Source organism: Vipera ursinii (assembly GCF_947247035.1).
Source record: "Vipera ursinii genome assembly, chromosome: 2".
Classification (NCBI taxonomy): domain Eukaryota; kingdom Metazoa; phylum Chordata; class Lepidosauria; order Squamata; family Viperidae; genus Vipera; species Vipera ursinii.
In genome coordinates, this window is record NC_139513.1 from 177338549 (window position 1) to 177360403 (window position 21855).

A 21855-nucleotide genomic window follows, 5' to 3' on the forward strand; every position below is an offset into this window, starting at 1 on the left:
TTTTTCCTTTTTTGAAGATGGGAACTACATCAGCTCTCTTCCAGTCCTCTGGTAGTTCCCCAGTGCTCCAGGATCTTTGAAAGATATAGTTCAGTGGTTCTGAGATCACATCTGCCAGTTTCTTGAGAACCTTGGGGTGTAATCCATCTGGTCCTGGTGATTTGAACTCATCTAGGGTGGACAGGTGCTCACTCACCATTTTCTTGCCTATCTTAACTTGTGTTTCTATTCTGTTTTTTAGAGTACTGTTTTTGATAGGTTGGATTGTGTTTTCCCTTTGTGTAAATACAGATGCAAAAAACGAGTTGAGTAGTTTTGCTTTCTCCCTGTTGCTTGTCACCTTCTTGCCACTTTCTCCCACTAGTGGACCAATCATTTCCTTAACTTTTTTCTTGTTTTCTACATATTGAAAGAAGCTTTTTTTGTTATTTTTGACTTTGGTTTCAAGCCTTAGTTAATTTTGAGCCTTAGCTTTCCTCACTTCAACTTTGCAGACTCGGGTATTTGCTGATATTCTGCTTTAGTAATGTGCTCCTCTTTCACTTTTTATATTTATCCTTTTTGTCCTTCAATTTATCACAAAGTTCTTTATGCAGTCATGCTGGTTTCTTTTGAGAGCTGTTATTTTTCTTCTTCGTTGGTATTGTGCTAGACAGGGCTTTTACAATCTAACTTTTCAAAATTTCCCAAGTTTCTTGAGTTGTTTTCCCCTTGAGGATCCTCATCCATGGAATCCTTCCCAAGTTCTAAGTTTGTTGAAATTAGCTCTCTTAATGTTCAAGACTCTAGTTTGACTGTGTTCTATTGCTTGTGCTTGCATAATGTTGAATTCCAATATTGCATGATCACTCCCCCTGTGATTTCAACACCTTCTATCATTTCATCCAATCAGGCTGATCCCCTAGTTCCCTTCTCTACTTTTTGGGAGACAAAGTTATCTGCTAGGTTTGTCAGGAATCTGTTTGATCTTCCACTTGATGCACAGTTTGTCTCCCACTTGATGTCAGGGTGATGTGCTTTCTACATATCTTAGTTAACAGACTAGCAAAAAGTTTATCTATTACCTCTGTTCGATTGGGTGGCCTATATTATACATCTATGGCAATGTCATTTTTTCCTCTTTTATATTGACCCAAATGCATTCAAGACAATTTTCATCATTGTTGTGCTCTATTTCTGTAGAGATGTAGTTATTTTCTTAAAGAGAGAGCAACTCCATCTCCTCTTTTATTTGGTCTATTTCTTTTAAATAATTTAAATCCCTCTAGCTGTGTGTTCCATTTGTGGGTTTCATCCCACCAAGTTTCCGTAATGGCAACAATATCATATCTGCCCTCATTTACTTGAATTTCTAATTCACCCTATTTGTTGCTCATGTTCTGTGCATTGGTGTATAGACTCTTGAGTCCTTTATGACTGACCCTGTTTTTACTTTCTACATAACCTATGTGGGGCCTGAGTTCCCCTATTTTCTTACCACTTGTTTGATTAGTGCACTTTGTGTGGCACTCGCTATTAAAAGCTTGATTTTGCTTGAGAGCAGGGTTGATATTCTTGTCCACAAACACATGTATGTTACATGCACTGACAACCCTATAATTTTTAGATTGCCGGGGACAGGGATGTATCAATTAACTCTTTATGCTTTTGTTGGACACCCACTAGCTATTTGCTATATTTGGTCTAAGAGCATGGGCTTTGGCTTGCCTGGGTTGCATTGAGTGTGTATGCATAAACAATGTTAAAAGTTTGCAATCTTGTGGGGCCACATTACTAGTATCCAGGGCCTCACGCAACTTGCAGACTGCGGATTGGACATGCCTGGTCTAGATTGTTTTTAAACACAAAGTTGCATTGTCACTATTTCCAATTTTTCACTTTCAGCTTCAGTGTGAAAGAAAATAATTCAATAGGTGAGGCAAGGCTCATTACAAGGTTGTAAAAATCCTGTGCATGATCACATGCGTGTTATAGGCTGTGTGTAACAACAATGTAGCATTGTAATAGTTTTGATGATGGTTAATTTATAAATGACATTACCCAGAATTAGATGTACTCTAGAGCAAGGGTCCCCAACCCCCCCCCCATCTGTGGACTGGCACAGGTCTGCAGCATGCCAAAAACTGGGCTGTGGAAACAAGCAAAGCCCCATCTGTGGGATTGCAGGCAGCACACAAAACAACCCCCCCTCTAGTCAGAGAAAAAACCTCTCTCCATAGAACCAGTCCCTGGTGCCCAAACGTTTGGGGGCCTGCTGCTCTAGGGGAATAATGCAAGTGTTCCTTGGAGTGCTGTCTAAAGGTCAGTTGTTTTTCTTATGCAGTTTTTGTCCATCCTGAAGAGAACTGGATTGAAAACACTGCCCCCTAAGGTCAGGAGAAGGCCTGTATGCCAGGGCTTTTTCCCCAATAACACTACAAGTCAGTCCTAGGGACTTAATGCAGTTATGCTGGTGCCTTTGAATCAGGCTTGACTCTTGGAGACTAACTGGAAATGTCCCTGCCCTTGGCAAGATTTCAGAGCTAGACTGGCCCAAGGTCACCCAGTTTGCTTTGTGCCAAAGGCAGGACTAATTCTCATAGTATCCTGGTTTCTAACCTGGTGCCTTAGCTACTAAACCATTGGTCCTCTTCAATCGGGTTACCTCTGCAATCCACATCCATGCTGGAGGGTGAAGCACTCTGCCACCCTCCCCACCCCCAGCAACACAGAGAGGCAGATGCATTGAAGAGAGCTGCGGTCTGAGCCTTCTTTCATAGACATCTCTTCACTGCCCCCGAGAATCTAGTTTTGTTGCCATTCATGGTCAGAGGGGGTCATTCATGGTCAAACATCATGGGATCCTCAAGTCCAGTCAGAGGGGAAATCCTGATAGTTCAATTGGTGTAAAAGCAATAGAAGGTTCAGGGTGAGGTATTTTCTGAAACTGTATTCTTTATATATGTGGTGTGTGTGTGTGTGTGTGTCTTCTGCTAATTCTTCTCTTTTTGGTTCTGCTTCTGTCAAGATCCTCAGTGAAAAAGTAATCCTGGAGGCCCATTTGCTAAGACATCCCAGAGGCCCAGTGAAGCCAAACAAATGGCCTTCCTTTATTTTAGGATGGCAAACCAGCTTCTGGAAAGACATAGTTCCCCCTTTGATATTGGCACATTGGCTGTTGAGACAGTTGAGACAAATCAGGATCATGGTGACCTTGGCAGGCCTTCCTTTCTTCCCCAACACCCCGCCTTTAGAATGGAGTGAAAGGGAGGAAGGAAAACCATCCCCGAACTGCAACCTGCACTTTTGAACCTGAAATGGCAGAACACCCTCTTCCCCTCCTCTCCGCGGCAGATATGCTGGCGGACAAAGGAGACCCTTTAAGCCGTTTCTCCCCTAGGTGAAGCCTCACTCCGTCCTGGTACTGTAATTCCAGCCGCCCTGCTCCCGCCCCAGGATTTGCAGGGGTTGCGGAGGGGAGCCGCCTGCAGCTGGCGAGGCGGGTGAGGGGAGCCAGGGTTTTCTAGGGAACCGCTTGCAGGAGCAGCCGCTCTTTCCCCCACCGATGCAGACCTCTTCCGACGTGATCGCGGCCTGATCGCGGCCGGCACAAGTCGGGCCTCCTTCCTCAGCCACTCGCTGAGCCTCGGAGGAAAGGCCCGGCCAGAACCTTCGGCGCCCCACTTTAACACACGAAGCTGCTGCAGGGCCTTCGAGGGACAACTGCCCAGAACCGGGCGACAGTTTAATCCGAGAGCAAAAGCATCGCAGTCGCTTGGCTGCCTTTTTCAAACCTTGAGCCAATGAGACAGTTGTCAGGATCTTGAAACTGTCTTCTCTGCCCAATATCCACACGCGCCTCCTAGCACGCTTTATAACAACCCCAATGTAGACACGGTTTCAAGACCATCGAAGAAGTGGGGTTTTTTTCCTGAGTTTTCCAGTTTCGCCTGGGACCGATTTCGGTTCGGTGACGGGAAGAATGGAGGGCACATTCCACCCCGGATCCTCACCAGACACGCCGTCCTCGAAATTTAGGAACGGGGTTTTCCTTCTTGTAGCCCAGGTTGCGGGAAAGAGTGTCTCTGTGTGTGGGGGTGTGTGTGTGTGTGTGACATCTGGGTTGGGCGTCTGCCCATCCCTTGGAATGTCATAGAAAGCGTGAGTGACTTTCAGCACAACTGACTGGCATCACCTTCGCCCCACTGATGTATGGGGTGGCGTTTTGATGCCCAGTGAAAAACAATACCTTAAATCGGGCTAGCTTCTCAAGCTTCTATCGCCGGTGCCACGTTCTTCCTCCCTTTTTTTTAAAAAAATGCGTCCATTAGCCTCCCTCACCGCCCCCCCCCCCGCTAGCGCAGATTCCCCACCAAGGAAAGAGGTGGGCGGTGGGCGGTGGGGAGAGATCTTGGCTAGAAGGCATTCTTCGTCTTTGGAGATTATTAATATCGGCTTCAAAGGAATCTAAAACTTGCTAGCAAGCGAGAAGAGTTTCTGAGTGGTGTGTGTGTGTGTGTGTGTGTGCGCGCGCGCGCGCGTGCATGGGCGGGAGGGGGATGAGTGGGAGGGAGCTCAAAGGCTGAACAATTTTTTTCAAGGCAAAAGTGTTCTCCGTTCCAAACTTTGTCTAAACTTTCACTTTCAGAGCTCCAAGGCGGGGTTACAGACCAGTATGGAGCAGTAGAGGCACCGCGAGAAGGAGCCGCAGCAGCCCGAGTTATGCAGCTGCTCGCCTTGTGAACACAATCCCGCAAAAGCAAAGTCCAAAAGTAATCATGTACTCCCCGTACTGCCTGACCCAGGTAACAACTAGCTGAGCTCGGCTACGGCCTGGCGGGAGAGGGCAGCGGCGGGCGCGGGGAGGGGTGAGCGCGCTTTTCCCTTACGGGACAGACTCAAACTCTTTTGCTGTTTGTGTTTTGCTTCGCTTTTTATCTCTCTCTCTCTCTCTCTCTCTCTTCCTCCCCCCTTTTCCTTTTGCCTTTTGAGTGCGCTCGCTCGCTTGTTCGTTTATCTGTCCTATGTTGTTGCTGCTGCCGTTGCCGCCGCTGCCAGTCTTGCCTCCGCCGCTGGTTTGAGAGTTATTTCTGTCGTCTTGCGTGGTTTTGCTGGGGAAGAAAGAATTCCTCGCGTCTTTCCCTCTGCAGAGAGCAGGCAGAGGGAGGGAAGTTAGGGGGGAGAGAGAGGGAAAGAGAGGAAAGGGAGAGGTGGCATCTTTCCAAGCTCTTTGTTATATTCACTGCACACGGGTTTAGGAGATCAGAAAATGGCGCTTCCCCCAAATTTATTTAAAAAAAATTAACGGCGGGGATGGGTGGGGGGTGGAAGAAGAGATAGTAGAAAACCAGGCTGAGTTACCGGTGGCGCGGATGAGACTATGGCTGGAGAGATGGGGGTGGGAAAGATAAAGGTTGCTGCGTTAAGGGGGAGAAGGGTGGGGATATTTTGACGGGCTGGCAAAGTTTCTAAAGTTCAGGAACAGTTTTAACGTTTGCTTCTTTCCGCTCTTGCAGAACTGAAGTTGCACATCAGTGGCTGTCCTGGGTGGGCACCGGGTCTTCAGGAGAAAGGAAAGGGATTAAGGAAAAGAGGGGGCCACTTTGCGCTGGGAGGGGTTTCCAGCCAAAGGCGGTGCGCTACCTGGGATATTTTTTTGGAGAGGTTGGCTTTAGCCCCAGTCTTAAAGTAGTTCTGTCCCTTTATCTGCCTCCCCTCCAGTGCTTGTCTGATGAAAGTTAGATACTTTTTATAATAAACTTATTTTTTTTCCTATTTTAAAATAATTGCTTCTTTCCACCACCTTCTAGGACAACCTCAGGTAGACAACGGGGTTTCTTTTTGCATACAAGTTTGATACGTTTGTATAAATGTAAAAAAATTGGCGCCTTTTCAGGTTTAAAGCAGGAGCAGCCAGATACCCCTTTTGAAGAGGGGAGGCCCCATTTGGGGGATCCTCTCTGGTTTTTGCCCTGCGTGGTCTCGGGCCTGGAGGCGGAGTAGGATTTCTCCCTTTCTACATTAGAGCAAAAAAAGGTGGGTTCGAGGCAACCTTCCGCCGAGGTCAGAGTTCCCGCAGGGACTCCTCTGTGGAGCTTTCCGCGCTTTGGGAGAGGGAGAGAGAGGGTGCTTTTGGCGAGAAATAAATCTCTGTCGAAGATTGTTATAATTCGGATATAAAGGTGGTACTTTGTGGAGCCAACATATTTACTGGCTGGGGGGGGGCACTAAAACACAGAGTGAAGACAAGATTTGTGGGGGGAGGGAAGAGTTCAAATCTTAAAGAAATCGAATAGCTCAGAGACTCCGAAGATTTTAGAGTAGCCTCCCCATTTCCACTCTCAAACGTCCCCGGAATTGGATCGGGCTAGTTGACCCAATTTTTGTGACCATCTTTTTCCGCCAGCCGGCACGGCCTGCCCTCCATAATTCCCTCTTTCCTGCCGGCAACTCTGGGGCTTACGAGGCTGCTTTCCGGACGTCTTTTCCGCGGGGATTTTGGCAGATAATGGCCGGGCGGTGGGGCGCGGGAGGAGGCAGGCGGGGAGACGCGTCGGGGGTCACCAGCGCCTCTTTGCGCGCAATGCGCCCGGTTCCTTGAAAGGCGAGAGGAAAAAAGGTGGGCGCCGCGGAGGTTGGCTCCCGAGTGGGCGAAAAGGCAACTCCAAACGAAGGAGCATGCTAGAACTGTTCTCTCTGCCCCCACCGCCAGCTTCGCTAGCAACTGCAGGCCATTCACACATATAAGAAGGTTTGCCCCTTTTGACGTTAGAACGAAGAAGGGGCGATTCTTTTTCAGCGCCCCAAACTGTCTCTGAAAATACTCCCTGCTTACGAGGAAGGTGTTAATGAGGATAAACGGGACAAGAAGGCGTAGTTGTGCCCCCCCCCCCGGCCGCTTCTTTTTAGAAACGCGTCGGGACAGTTGAAAGAACCGGTGCCCTCTTGGCTCTTCAGTCAGCGCCAGCCCCGGGCAGCCCCGTCCGAGGCGCGTAGCTGGACACAGCTGTGCCGTGCGCGAGCTGTTGTGCTTGCGCGAGCTCTGGCGGGTGAGGGTGGGGAGCGGGGAAAAGGAGCTCCTCCTGCCTTCCCAGGGACCAAGTCCAGAGCCGTCTGGCGCTTTGGTTCGCGCTGAAAGTTCACTTTTTCCTCTGCTGATTTTGTGACCGATTTGACGGGGATGGCTCTCTTGCAGGGAGAAGGAAAAATTCGCGTGATGAGCGGGGAAAAAAATATTTTCTCACTCTTGCTGAATAGTGAAATGCAGGAGAATATCAGTTTTCTTGAAAAGTGGAGCAGTTATTGTACCAGTAAAGTTTCTTGGGATTTTAGCAGCAGTTGACATTTGTTGTTATAAGTATCCCTGTCTCTCGCAGCAGTCGTACTACTAATGAAGTATAGTTTATAAAATTTAGTAAGTGGCCGAAGCCTGACATTTCACGGGCTGATTGTCAGTGTTTGCGGTTTGCCAACGTTCTACATGTTGTGTTCATAATACACATATTTCAGTATATGTAATAAACTTCCCACATGTCTATGTTCACGCACATAGCATACACGGATGGCACATAACATACAAGGATGAATATATATGTACTGCATGCATGGTTTTCCTTGTAGTGATTTGGAATGCAGAAATCATGTACTCTTTTATTCTTATTTATACAAACATTTTATGTTTGCCCTTTCAATTATAGAATATTTAACAGTAATGCAGATTTTATTTGCTTTAACCAAATAATATTTCTAATAGTAGATCTATTAGAACTAAACACTTTTTGGTGTTTTTCTGATGGATTTTTATTGTTGTTAGCTGCCCAAATGGACGACTATATAAATTGAATATAACTATCAAACAAATACATCAAAAGATAAAGGTACTCCTAAATTTCATGTGTATGCAAATAATAAAATACAATTTTATAGTAACAAAATATTGTCAAATAAGTTGGTATTTTAAAAGCTTGCAATATAGTGAATTAGGTAAAAGTTTATAAATCCCTTTATGAATTACTTTTTTTAAGTCTAAAAAATTATGTCTCCTGATAGGCAGCAGTACAGTCCTAAGCATCTTACTTGATAATAATATGGCATACTCACATTTTTATTTCTCAACCTCAGCTTGACGTCTTTTAATCAGCTTATTAATTTATGTATTTTTTAAAAAATGAGACTATTTTTGAGGATTTTTATTTTTTTAATAAACTATTATTAGTTTATCAGTTTTAGATACAATTTAGACATACTATTTAAACATATATGAATGCCCTACATGAAAAAAAAACCAATATTCTGGGGGTGGGGTGGGCAAGGCCTGAAAATGAATCACAGGTTAAAACCTATTATCCTAATAGTTCCTAATTTAAGGGAAGATACATATTTTTGTGGTAGACGTAGCCTTTATATTGTGCTCCTTTATAAAGATGGTTGACATCAGTTCATAGCTAGTTAGCTTGCAGTCTAGTTGACAGTAGACAGGAAAGTACCTGCCTGTATATCCTGCAAAGCAAGTGCTCATGGTAAGTTCCAGAGGGTGTTTTTGGAAAGGGGCATCCTTATCTGGCTTGGTGTTCAATTCTTTGTTTTTGTCTTGCCTTTGGGTTGATGCCAAAGTAGAGTCTAGTTTCATTCCTGCTTCTGAGAAGGAAAACCTTGTGCTCTTGAAAAGACTTGTCTTTTATTTGTGTCTGATGCATTGAACAAACCTGGCTTCATCTATGGCAAAGGCCCTCAGTAGATAACAGAAGCATTTTCCTCTTCACTCTAAATTGTTTGTTGTTGTTGCTACTACAATTCTTAGGCCTGGTCCTCTGTTCCTGCAGCTCGGGCTTGTGATTACTATCCAAATTGCCTCTCCTCCATCATCCTCTGTGGAACCATTTTTTCTGTTTAGTGTTCTATCAGTTTTCAAGTCTCCAGAACAGCTTAATATTAAGCTTGATTCTTTCCTCTCAGATTAAATATAACTCTCTATTATACTCAACAGGATCTGATTCTGTTAAATGACAAGTTTGGTTCCACAGCCTTGACTTGCCCTAGTACCTCAGGCAACCAGTCTTAAGTGGTGGTATTGAATGCTAGGAGTCACTTCTTGAAGTGGCCATCATTGTGGAAATGGTTCATTTATTCTGTGGTAAAATGCTGGACTTTAACACTCAATGTACTTCATCATTAAACTTGATCTCTTTTGTATTAAGAAGACTGTGGTCTGTTAAGGAAAAATAGTTGAAATTTTAGTTCTGCATGTATATCAGATTGCTAGGAACATCAAAGCAGGTTGCGGAGATAGGATCAATGAAGGCATGTAGACTGTTGTGTGTGTGTGTGTGTGTGTGTGTGTAGAGTGAGAATTTTACAGTTGGTGTGTATTTAGCAAAGGAATGTGAATGGGTAGGAATTGGGCCTGCATATTCTTTTTTTTAAAAAACATCTAAAATTATGTGTTCTCTTGTTTTCATTAAAAAAACCCTATGCTTGAACAGGACCTTTAAGATCACCACTTTAAGTGTGATGTGTATATGTATAGATTTGTGTATAATAAAAAACAAGCAGGTTTTTTCAATCAAAATGAGTATTTGCCCTTGCTTATGCCCTTGCTTATGTTACATTGCCTGTTGACCATAAAACTTTTTCTCTGTAACTACAAACTGCATAGATATAACACTGGCTTGTGCAAATACTTGTTGAGTATTGTAATGGCAGAGCACTTGGCAAAATGTTTACAGCTTGCAGGGTTAGCCCCAAATCATTGTCACTGAAAGCAGTTGCTGTAGACAGCCTGAAATATATTTTATACAGCTGATCTTCAAGACCTGCTTTCAGTTAATACTGTAGCACATCTTTCTGATGGTATTTCAAGGTTTTGGCAATCTTAAATATCATACAAGCTTATCTCACTACAGTATTGTAGAACTATCTGGATGGGTGCTGGTCCACAAATATTTCATGCTTAGGATAAAGGGTTTCAGAAAAATAATGAAAAATTGTCAGCCAGTTTTCTTTGTCCTTTAACAATACTGACATCTCTATGCAAGTTCCTAAGATGGTGTGGGTATACATATTATATATACTGTATGCTCCAGATCAAACACGTAAAGCTAACCTATACTGGCATTTGTTCACCACCATCTCTGTACGTCACTTCTAAAAACTGACATACAGTAAAATTAACTTCTCTCTCTCTCTCTCTCTCTCTCTCTCTCTCTCTCTCTCTCTCTCTCTCTCTCTCTCCCTCCCTCCCTCCCTCCCTCCCTAACTTTTAAAGTTTTGGGGAAAGAAAGACAGGGATTTCAAATCGAGGGATTTCAACAGTGAAAATAAATGAGTTAATATTCTCCAGCTGATTACTTTCCTTGGTTATTATTCAAGAGATGGCTTGCAATATAAAAGTTGTAAGTTTTTTCTGGCCTATCCATTTCTGAGACTATCTGTACTTGAGTATCAGAAAGGCCTACATTAGACTGCTATAGATAATATGGAAACATGTAGGTCTTAAATTCCTGAAAATGCAGTTATTGCTTTACTTTTGTAGCTGCTGGACAGATTCCGGTTGCATTTATTAGCTTTTTGTTTCTTGTGTCTGGAAACCCTTGCTTGAAAGAGCTCTGAACGAACACTTTTAAAATGTTTTTTTACAGTTTGAGGCCATGTAATGCCCTGGTGAAGCCTGACCAAATCTAGAAAATGGTTCTATTGTAATCTGAAATGGAAATGTTTTCCTTTCCCCCATTCCTTTTATGCCTTACATGTCTAAGGATAATTTTTATACTGTCCTGGTAAGCCATGAATTTTAGTCACTTGTGTAATTGCTCACAGGGAGTTTTGCTAGAGATCCTTCTGGAGAAAGTAAAAAAAATATATGGGGTAAATCTTTCGGTAAAAGGAAAAGATTCAAAAATATTTTTTGTATTTGTGTTGTGGGTTGTAAAGAATTTTCCCTTAGGTAACATTGAAAGTATCAAGATGCATACAAATACAAAGCAGAATAGAACAATACACTACACAGTAAATAGTCTGAAATTAGGGAGCCTATAAATAAACATTTATGCAGTGTTGAGATGAGCATTCAGGTGAGTTTACAAACAATTCATTAAGATATTTATAAACTTTCACAGTTTGGGATATCAATAGACACTTATTTGTAAACTGTAAACAACTTATTTTTATTAGAATGATCAACCAAGGCTTCATAATTTTTAACAGATTTTCATTTTTGTACAATGAATTTCAGTAGCATCAAAGGAATATTTTTACAGAAAATTCCCTGTATACATTTTTATCCCCATTGTTAGTTTGTCTTCAGAAAGTTCCTGTTTTGACTCTCCCCCTGTATATTCAGTATCAAAACTCAGCACCTGATGTTTTGGAGGAAAAAGTTATATCTCTTTGGGTACACATAGCTAATAAATCAGTGTGCAGTTAACATTGCAGTGTACATGACTCATGAACAATGTACATAATTGTCCAATTTTTAGAAAATGTGAAATATGTACGAACACTCTGTAATATATGTTTGCAGTACTTGGGGGTCTTTGTGACACAAACCAGGTTTGGTGCAAACTGTGGGAGAAAAGCAAACGTGATGGTCCAGGGTTTTCTGGCTGTGTAGTTCCAATGTAGCAGAAAGTTGCCTATGATTCTTCTTGTACATACTACAATAAACCCTACTTGCTATATATTTCATGGGTCCTTGCTGCATAATCTAAACAAAAATTGTCACAATTCATCCCCCACACAATTTGAAATATGTTCAAGGTTTTAGTAGAATACCTCTAGATTAAGTAAGAGATGTGCACACAAAAGGCATCCATGATTATTACACCCATGAAGTGAAAATTTATGGTGGCAAACATTCCCCCCTATTTTTATGTAGCTATACCTGGACAACTATGTACATATGTGCACGATAGGGTTCCTGTCTATTGCAGCCTTTTGAGTGGAGGATAAAAGAGTGCTGCTCCTAAACATAGCAAAACTCTTCATCCTTGCAGTTCTTTACATCCCTGTACATTAACAGAAATTAACACAATAATAGAGTTCGCAGGGAGGCCTTCTAGTCCAACCCCCTACACAAGCAGGAGTCCCTATACCATTCTGGACAAATGGCTGTCCAATCTCTTCTTAAAAACCTCCAGTGTTGGAGCACCCACAACTGCTGAAGGCAAGCCATTCTACTGATGGATTATTCTCACTCTCAGGAAATTGCTCCTTAGTTCTAGGTTGGTTCTTTCCTTGATTAGTTTCCATCCGTTGCTTCTTGTTCTGCCTTCAGGTGCTTTGGTCCCAGGCATCTGTGTATAATCCCTGAATATATACCTGCTGTACATTTTTTATGCATTGTGTTGCCTTTTTTATTATGGTTGGTTGCAGGCCTAATGCAATAAGGAACTTCATATGTATTTTTATGGATAGATCCTGTTTTTTAGAGTAGCTTCCAGAGAATTGGTACTAGCTCTGGCAGGCAGAATGCTACTCCATATGCCTAAAACCTATGGATGGAGACTTGTTTACTTGAGCGCTGATTCGCCAAATAACTCATTTATGCAGCATGAGGTCATGTTCCCAAGCGTGTAGCAAATATGGCAAGAAACTTTCTGTTTATCCCATTCCCAAATAATCTTCATTAAATCCACATCCTGTCAATTTGTTTAACTAACTATTTCTTGTCTTAGGGTGACAGTTTGGTTGGCTATCATATTGTCTTCTTGACATTCTATGTTTCTATTATTCTGAAACTTCCCTTGTGTGTATTTTCTCTTTTTCCAAACTTTATTCCAAAACAAAGCTTGGTTATCTTCAAGTCCGTAGTTTCATGATTGCCTCAAGTTTTGGAGTCTCAGAGCGATGGGGAAGAGTTAAAGTGGCTTGCTCTCTTTTCATCCTTCTGTCTAAATTGTACCATATTGATGTTTGCCAAGAGAAAATGTGGCTGGATACATTGGGGAAGGAGGAAACCACTCTTAAGTCTGCAGCCTTCATTCATTATGCATTACTTTTCCATATGCTGCCATCATCAGGGGGACGATGAACCCTCCCATTTTAGGAGCTTCCACTTCAATGCCAAGGCAAGATATAAATCAGGGCCTTGAAAGATAGTGTAGCTCCAAAATTCCTAATCTCTGTTATTATAATTGTTGCCCTTTATTAGGCAACTTTTGATTCAACAAAATACACAGTGCTCCTTCCTGATTCCTAGTGAGAGAGTTCAGGACCCAAAATTAACAGCATGGCATTTGTCTAACCATGATGTTTGGGTAAATGGGAAGAAGATGTTTCTAGGATTTGAACAGACTGATTTCAGCTATCTGGGAGTTTGGGATGGATTTAACCTGGGAAAAAGAAAGTACTTGTTTATTACAGCCATAGAATCCCTTGTAACTCCTGACTTAATTCTTTGGATCCTCAAAGTGTGACACTGTATGTGTCTGTGTGTGCATATATTTGATAGCATTTAATGTCACTGAGAGTCTCTTAGGCAAGCTGGGCAGAAAAAGAAAGTGGGGTGGGGAAATTGGAATAATAAAATATAATAACTTTAGAGAAAACAATAGTACACTTTTAAAATGAAATCAGCACCAAACACCTTGAAAAATCATAATTTCTGAAAAGCAACATCTTTACATATAGCTTGCTAATTTTGACTAAAACCCATATTTAAAGTTTTCCATTTCTAGCATCAGTGTTTACCAATGATTGGATAAGTTCAAATAGATTTTTTTTCTTGGCATGGCATAGTTTTTCTTGACTCAGGTCATTGGTTCATCCAGCTTAATGTTCACTATAAACTTTTTCTAATCTGGGGCTCTCTGAATGTCTTGAACTATGAACCCCACCACTCCATTTAATACAGTAGTTGCTGTAGTGCCAGTGCCTTCTTTAGTTCTGCAATGAAATAGACAGGGTGCCCCCCATGGCAACACTCCCTGTGAAGGACAAGGTTGTAGTTGCATTAGACTGCGTAGGGTACCACCTTCTCTAAGTCACCATGCCATTAGGATGTTGGTCATTGCAATAGCTTCTGCCTGATTATTGCTTATGCTCATTGGGAGGATTGGGACTTGTAGTCTAGATTCTAATCCATTCAAAGGGTTGGGGAAGATTGGTCTTTACTGAGAGACTTCAGCTATACCCAGAACCCAGGCTCAGGTTCTCCGGCAATTTCAGGTAATGCTTTTGAATGGCTTAGGCTGGAGATGCCTGGGAATTCATTTTGTGATTCTTGATTTGGAAAACTATTCTTTCCTACTGGGTGAGGGTTTTGTTTTGAGGAGACCTAAGGACCTCTGTCGTTGCTCACCACTGAAAGAACGAATAGCCCTTTAGCATTTATTGGTTTGAGATTGGGCATAGACACGGTTCTCTTGTGCTGTAGTCACAGATAGCAAAAAGTCGCTAATAAGAATGAGCCAGATCCATGGTGCTACCTTATCCTGGAAAATAATTTTTTGCCAACTCATACAGAGCAATGAAAATGCGTGAGATGCATTGTCAATTTTTTACTTCTTTTTCTAAAAATTCTTTTTGCATCACTTTTACACTTTTTACACAAGGCCATCAGGATTCCATTTAGGAGACAAAGAATATTTCTGACAAAATTCTACAAATTCAAAGTGTACTTAGAATTGTTTATCATAAGATTTTCTTTTTTAAAAAAAACTAATTAAAATAGCTACAAACAGGTTACAAAAAAGTTAAAGGATTTAAATTATGGTGATAGTGGAGACTTTCTTAATAAGATCCCCTCAGGAGAAAATGGAATATTTATTTTTTATTTTTTAACACTGCTCCACCCATCATCCTCACTTCTTACCCATTACTTAGCCAATATTTAAAAACCCAGAGTGCACTAAGACCTGAAACTGAAAAGCTGTTGATAGCTATATATTTATAATCTGCTCTTAGCAAAATCTTTACTCAGTTAAATTTTAGCAAATCTCTTCAGACTTTATGAATGTACACTGAAATGTCTAACTTTTGTTAGAATAATCACATTTAATTCAATGTATGACAAAATCAAAACAATAAAAATAAACAGAAAATATTCACTATTTTTGGTATAAAATAATATTTATTTTTATTTTATTATATTTGTATACCACCCTTCTCCCGAAGGATTCAGGATATGCAGGAATCTCTTGAGTTATTTTTCTTCCGAATATGGAATAGATATATATTTGCATTCTGACAAATCTTATATTTAATCTCATCAGAGAAAGTACTTTAGAAAACCAAGAAGTGATTAATATTAGGAAATATATTGAAATAATAGTCTTTCAAGTTAAAAGATTATTCTGTATTTATTTATTTGATTACATTATTAATTGGCATGTACCTACTCTGTATCCATCTATATTTATGACTTCATAGAAAGACTGTGTGTGTGTGTGTGTGTTGCATGACTAACTCCAGTGAACAGAAAATGTTTTGATAAATAAAATATTTAACAAACAACTGAGGTTAATACTGCATAAATATAGATAATTTTACTCAAAGATGCCACCTCTACCACAAACATTGCTATTGAATCTAAGTACACAAACTATTGTAGAACTAATATGTAATGATTTTGTAATGTATTTCTTCATTTCAGTGTCAGCATGTATCTTTTTCTGATTGCATCCTCTTCAAACAGGTCTTGTTTCTACTGCATGTTCTGCACATACCCAAGAAACCCAATCTAAGAGGGAAAAAGCCTATTGAAAGGAATGCATAGCATTGATTTCTTACTAGTAGCTCTTTGTCTACTATGGAAGTTGTACCTGCACACACTAGAGATGCAGAATGATATATAGATATCTGGGATTGGATCTTCCCACCCAAAGAAAGTGAAGCCACTGTTACTTTTTGCCAGTCCCTGCTTTATCCATTCCTGGCATTTATCTGGCAAGCTTAGGGCAGAGTCTGCATCTGGGTGGGTGGAGGAGCATTGTGTGGAACTAATTTAAAGCTGCAGCTAAAACTGTTGGCTGATAATTAAGGCAGTGCAGCACATGGGCTTGCTTGGGAAAACGATCCCTCTTCTCTAATTAGTGGCACACACGGAGTATTTCGTAGTTGACAAAGGAAGAGGATCTTCGATAGATGTATTTGTTAACAGCTCTTCTGATTCCAAAGCTCCAGCTGGACAGACTCAGCCCACTCTTTCAATTGTTTTGACAGTGAAGTAGATTTCCCTTATTCCCATTTTACAGTTTGGAAACAGAGGCCAACATTTAACCAGTTTCTCATGAATTTAAAATTTTGAAATTCAGGCCACTCGTCTTTTGGATTGTGCTGTGTTTTTGCAAGAAGAATTGCAGGACTCTACTTGAAGACTTAACTTATCAAGTGGGCTTGTAAAGAAGAACGATCACATAACCCCAGCTGTTGTGACAGACTTCAAGTCTAAAACCATTATGTATAAATAGAAATACTGTTATACGTGCAAAGGGCTTGGTTTGAGTTCAGGAGCACAATACTCTTTCTCTAATGAAAAAAAGGGGTAGGCACGTGTGCATTTGCATGTACCTACAGTATGTGTCCCTATCCTTTATGGACTTCTAGACTAAATAAGACAGCAGAGCAACTTACTAATTGGTCTTATTTCTGCTGTCAGCTCATAGCACCTTACTTTTCTTTTCAAAAAACAATTTTCTTTGGGGATATCTTTCTACTCCCGCCTTAATTTTGAGGATAAATTGAAGGCCACATTCCAGAGGTTATAATTATTTCTGTTTAAGGTTTTGGGAGTTTTGTTTTTACTATGTATGGGAGATTCAGGATGCAGGTATACCAGTAGGGCCCTTTGAATAGGAACAGCAGTGGATTGCTTGGGCAGAAAGGTTGGTCTGTTCCCCAGTTTTGCTTGTCTAATGACCAGACCCAGAATGTCTGTGGGATCTCCAGCCAAATAGGAGGGCAGTTTGCAGGCATGCTTTCCAGTTCCTTGGAGTTCCATGCAATTTATCAGAGAATTTAAACCATGCAGGGAGGCTTGATTTATGATTTTTTTTATTAAACATTAAATTTATACGGAGGGCCAATCACCACGTGACTCTGGATGGCTGATATTTTAAAAAATAAAGATAGTAAAAATCCAAAAAAGCAAATATGGAACCACAAATAGGAACAAAGGAACCACAAATATGTCAAAAGTTTATGATGTCTTTGTATATGTACATGTGGATATGCTTGTTGGTCTTCTTGGTGATAGGAATTCTACATTTATACAAAATATAAATCTGGAGATATATTATCTGGAGATATATACTAGTAATGGTATTTAAGGCCCTACATGGCATGGGTCCGGAGTACCTTAGGGAACACCTGCTGCCGGCATCAACTTCCCTTCGCCCTGTGCGTTCCCACAGAGAGGGCCTCCTCAGGGTGCCACCGATCAGAGAATGTTGATTGGTGGCCCCCAGGGGGAGATCCTTCTCTGTGGGCGCCCCGGAGCTATGGAATCAGTTACCGGTTGAGCTCCGGATGGCGCCCGATCTTCGCTCCTTCCGTCGCGATCTAAAGACATTCTTATTTGAACAAGCCGGCCTGGCCTAATGGGGGATGGGCGGGGTTTTTTTATTATTTTAATATTTGTACGTACTGTTTTTAGTGGGCATGTATTTAATCCTTTTTAACTTTTGTAACTCTGTATTTTTTTTATGCTTGCCCTGTTCACCGCCCTGAGTCCTTCGGGAGAAGGGCGGTATATAAATAAAATTATTATTATTATTATTATTTGTGGCCTTAAATTCAGCAAAAGTAACCAGCTTGGCAAGAATCCTTATTCTGGTAAATAGTGGAATGGAAATTACACAACAGAGTTTGATAAAAGGGGAAAGGTATATGAAATTGTAGTAGAAGTGAAGACTTCCTATTCTTTTCCTAAAATAGGTGGCTCTTTTGTTCTTCATGACCCGGATAGAAACACTTGATCTACTGGAATTCAACAGTAAATAAATAGAATCCATCAGTACTAAGGAATGTTCTGTCTCTAACCCCCAATCACAACTCTTAAATGATACTTTTTTATATTTAATGATTTAAAATGCTTAAAACATCTCACTTTTAAAATAAAGGGGTGAGGGTGTTGCTTTAGGTACCTTGTCCTTGAGAAAATGATATTCTCGAGTATGCCTTTTTAACAGATTCAATATTTCTTAAAAACGCTCGCCTACATGAACTTTAGAGGGTGATATTTTTAAAACCTATTCTGGCTGCTACTGATTTTTTAATGGTGTTGCCATTTTAGAGGTGACGGTTGTTTTTAATATGGGTATCTGATTTTTAAATTATTCTTCAACCAATATTAGAAAAATAGCATAGGAAAATGTAAAAATGAACAAATTATTATTTCAGATATATCAGGTTCTCTGGAGCAGAGATGGGTCTGGATTCCTGAATTTTATTTTAATTTCAATATTGTTCAAATTAGCTTATGAGCAAGTCATACATCTGTTTTGCTCTAATGCAAGAGAAAGGATTTGGCTGTAATCCTCTGCACGTATACTAAGAAATCAGTTCCAATGAATGCAGTGGTAGTTTTTAGTAGACAAACACTAAAGATACATGAAGTAAAGAGTAAAAATGAAAAATGTGTTTTTTCCTTAAAGCTTACAAATTGATTTTGAGATACAAGTTTTCATGGTTTTTTTTTCTAATGTAAAGTTTCTAAATAACAATATGCCATTTGAAGATTTTCTAAGGTTTTACTGATTTGGCAGGAAGAGTTCGTCATTTAAAAAAAGAGAGAAAATTGAACACTTTTCTTTTAACGGATTCTTTAAAGTGCAGTTGTTTATCCTTTTAAAAATCAAGGAATTTTCTTTCAATTTCAGCTATACTTTGATTTATGAAGGATCTAGATATTTTTGTTTCATTTTCTGTACCATTTCCTGGAGTCCTTTTATTTAAAAATCCAGATTTTCATCAAATGTTTATCTCGGTGGAAAACTTATGCTACACACAAGGCTGATAGATTCTTGGAGAGGAGGCCTAACCCTCCCATCCTCTATGGATAGTATGGATATGACAGGATTTTGGAGACCCTTCCTGCTTGCGAATGTGCTGCCTTTTGCAGCAAGAGCAGAGATCATAGTGAAGTATCGGAAAACAAGTTAGTATTACTCTGCCCTGCAGATCTCTGGTTCTGACGTCCAGGAAGTATTCTTTCACTTGTATCTTGGATGGGGATCTTTGAGAGCAGAGATATAGGAATAGGAATTATATACTTTTTTTGCAAGATGCGTTATTTACAAAAAATAAAGCTATAACATCATTAAGGTATACCGCTAGAGTAATTCCTTGGTTTAACAGACCGTTACTTTAGTGACTTCAGATGCAGTGGGACAAAATCTGCCTATGGAATTTATGCTTCTGCATAAAAATCCCTTATACCTTTGGCTAAAAATGAAAAATGAATGTAAGAAAAATCCCACTTATCATTTAAATTTAACAGACATTTTGTTTTGACAGACACTTCTTCTCCCCATTAGTCCATTAAACTGAGATCTTACTACAACTTCCATAATTAGATAGGTCATATTAGTACAGTTATAATGAATAATGATTAGTCTTCTCACTCAGTAAAAATAAAAAAATACATATACAAAATAGTAAATGCAGGAATCATTGTAGAATTTTCCCAGATTTATTAGAGCCAGGCACTTTGCAATTTCCTGTGGAGCCTTTTTAAAATTGACATTATCCTTTAATCTATTTTGTTCAAATATTGGTAGAAAAAAAATGGCTATGATAAAAAAAGTATGAGCATGTATATAAATATGTACGGAAACACACAAGTACCAAATCAAAAAGTTGTCCTGAAACTACAATTTCAATGTTAGATAAAGTACTCCAAACAGAAAATACCACCAATATTTAGAAGACCCATCGGCAACAAAGAATCTCTCTGGCAAGAAAGTGCAAAACAGGGTTGGATGTGCCAGATAGCCTGTCTGTGCTCTGCCAGATTGCCTTGGGCCGGTGCTCAAGAAAGAAGAAAGTGGACACAGCTGGTTTTGGTCATATACAACACCTTGCTTCTCTTTGTGGCTTTGGAACTGACAGTCTCACCCCTTCACCCCATACGGCCAATGCACTCCCTAAAAGAGACAGTTGCACCCCCCCATTGCCTTCCTTCCTTCCTTCCTTCCTTCCTTCCTTCCTTCCTTCCTTCCTTCCTTCCTTCCTTCCTTCCTTCCTTTCTTTCTTTCTTCTTTCTTTCTTTCATTCTTTTCTTTTTTTCTTCTCTGTTCTGCTGCCGATCACTTTTTGGCTCCTGATGAATATCCTCCTCACTATTCCCACCCGTTGCATTTTGGCACCAGCTTTGGCAGCTTTCACTTAGAGCCAATGTCCTGACCTCCAGGAGCAACACTTTGCAGGAAACTTTGTCATTCTACTTTTTGGGGGGTGGGTGGGTAGGGAAGAAGAGGGAAATTAAATTCTTATTCTTTGTGAATAAAGAGGCAATATTGAGAGGGTGTTGGCAGAAGTAGGGATTTGGAAAGGGGTAGCTTTTAGTTTCCAATCTGCAGTCAACAAAAAGTGGGTGGTGGGGAAAAGGGGAAGGAGCAGGGAAGCTGTAAGCATGTCTGTGTGCATGGCTGATGCGATGGGCACCATCTCAGTAGGTGCATGAGGCTAGAAAGGGGGTGGGCTTCAGCCTCTAAGAGTGGCAGAACATCATAGTCTTTCTGCAGTTGCGTCTTTGGCTTTCTGCCGGAAGGCTACAGCTGTGGATTCAGCAATGTGGCTTTGACTAATGCTGCAGTGTGAGGTAGCAATGCGGACTGCTGGAGCCAATCGGGAAGCAGGATATAGTGGGGAACCTCACCCATATGGAGATGGTAATGGAGGTAGGCCTCATTGTTTGACCCATGCCCTTGCTGGGCAAATAATGGAAAGGATGCTGACTCCCACACAGAGACAGCATATGGACATACAGTCATGCTCGAAATTGTTGGCACCCCAGAAATTTTTCCAGAAAATCAAGTATTTCTCACAGAAAAGTATTGCAGGAACACATGTTTTGCTATACACAGGTTTATTCCCTTTGTATGTATTGGAACACAACAAAAAAGGGAGGAAAAAAAGCAAATTGGACATAATGTCAAACAAAACTCCAAAAATGGGCCGGACAAAATTATTGGCACCCTTAACTTAATATTTGGTTGCACACCCTTTGGAAAAAATAACTGAAATCAGTTGCTTCCTATAACCATCAATAAGCTTCTTACACCTCTCACCCAGAATTTTGGACCACTCTTCCTTTGCAAACTGCTCCAGGTCTCTCTTATTGGAAGGGCGCCTTTTCCCAACAGCAATTTTAAGATCTCTCCACAGGTGTTCAATGGGATTCAGATATGGACTCATTGCTGGCCACTTCAGAACTCCCCAGCGCTTTCTTGCCATCCATTTCTGGGTGCTTTTTGACGTATGTTTGGGGTCATTGTCCTGCTGGAAGACCCAAGATCTCGGACGCAAACCCAGCTTTCTGACACTGGGCTCTACAGTGCGACCCAAAATCCTTTGGTAATCCTCAGATTTCATGATGCCTTGCACACATTCAAGGCACCCAGTGCCAGAGGCAGCAAAACAACCCCAAAACATCATTGAACCTCCACCACATTTCACTGTAGGTACTGTGTTCTTTTCTTTGTAGGCCTCATTTCATTTTCGGTAAACAGTAGAATGTTGTGCTTTACCAAAAAGCTCTATCTTGGTCTCATCTGTCCACAAGATGTTTTCCAAGAAGGATTTTGGCTTACTCAAGTACATTTTGGCAAACTGTAATCTTGCTTTTTTATGTCTCTGTGTCAGCAGTGGGGTCCTCCTGGGTCTCCTGCCATAGCGTTTCATTTCATTTAAATGTCGACGGATAGTTTGTGCCGACAC

At 40.9% G+C, this 21855-nt stretch overlaps 1 protein-coding gene across 1 annotated transcript in view; it reads left to right on the top strand.

Annotated features, from left to right (window-relative positions):
- Nucleotides 1–4354: 4354 nt before the first annotated feature.
- The window catches only part of NFIX (nuclear factor I X), a 261782-nt gene continuing 244281 nt past the window's right edge, over nucleotides 4355–21855 (top strand). Inside the window, exons 1-2 of the mRNA XM_083355813.1 lie at nucleotides 4355–4363; nucleotides 4628–4784. Coding sequence (XP_083211939.1) covers nucleotides 4758–4784 — 27 coding nt within the window. The 5' untranslated portion in view covers nucleotides 4355–4363; nucleotides 4628–4757. The remainder of the gene's footprint in view (nucleotides 4364–4627; nucleotides 4785–21855) is intronic.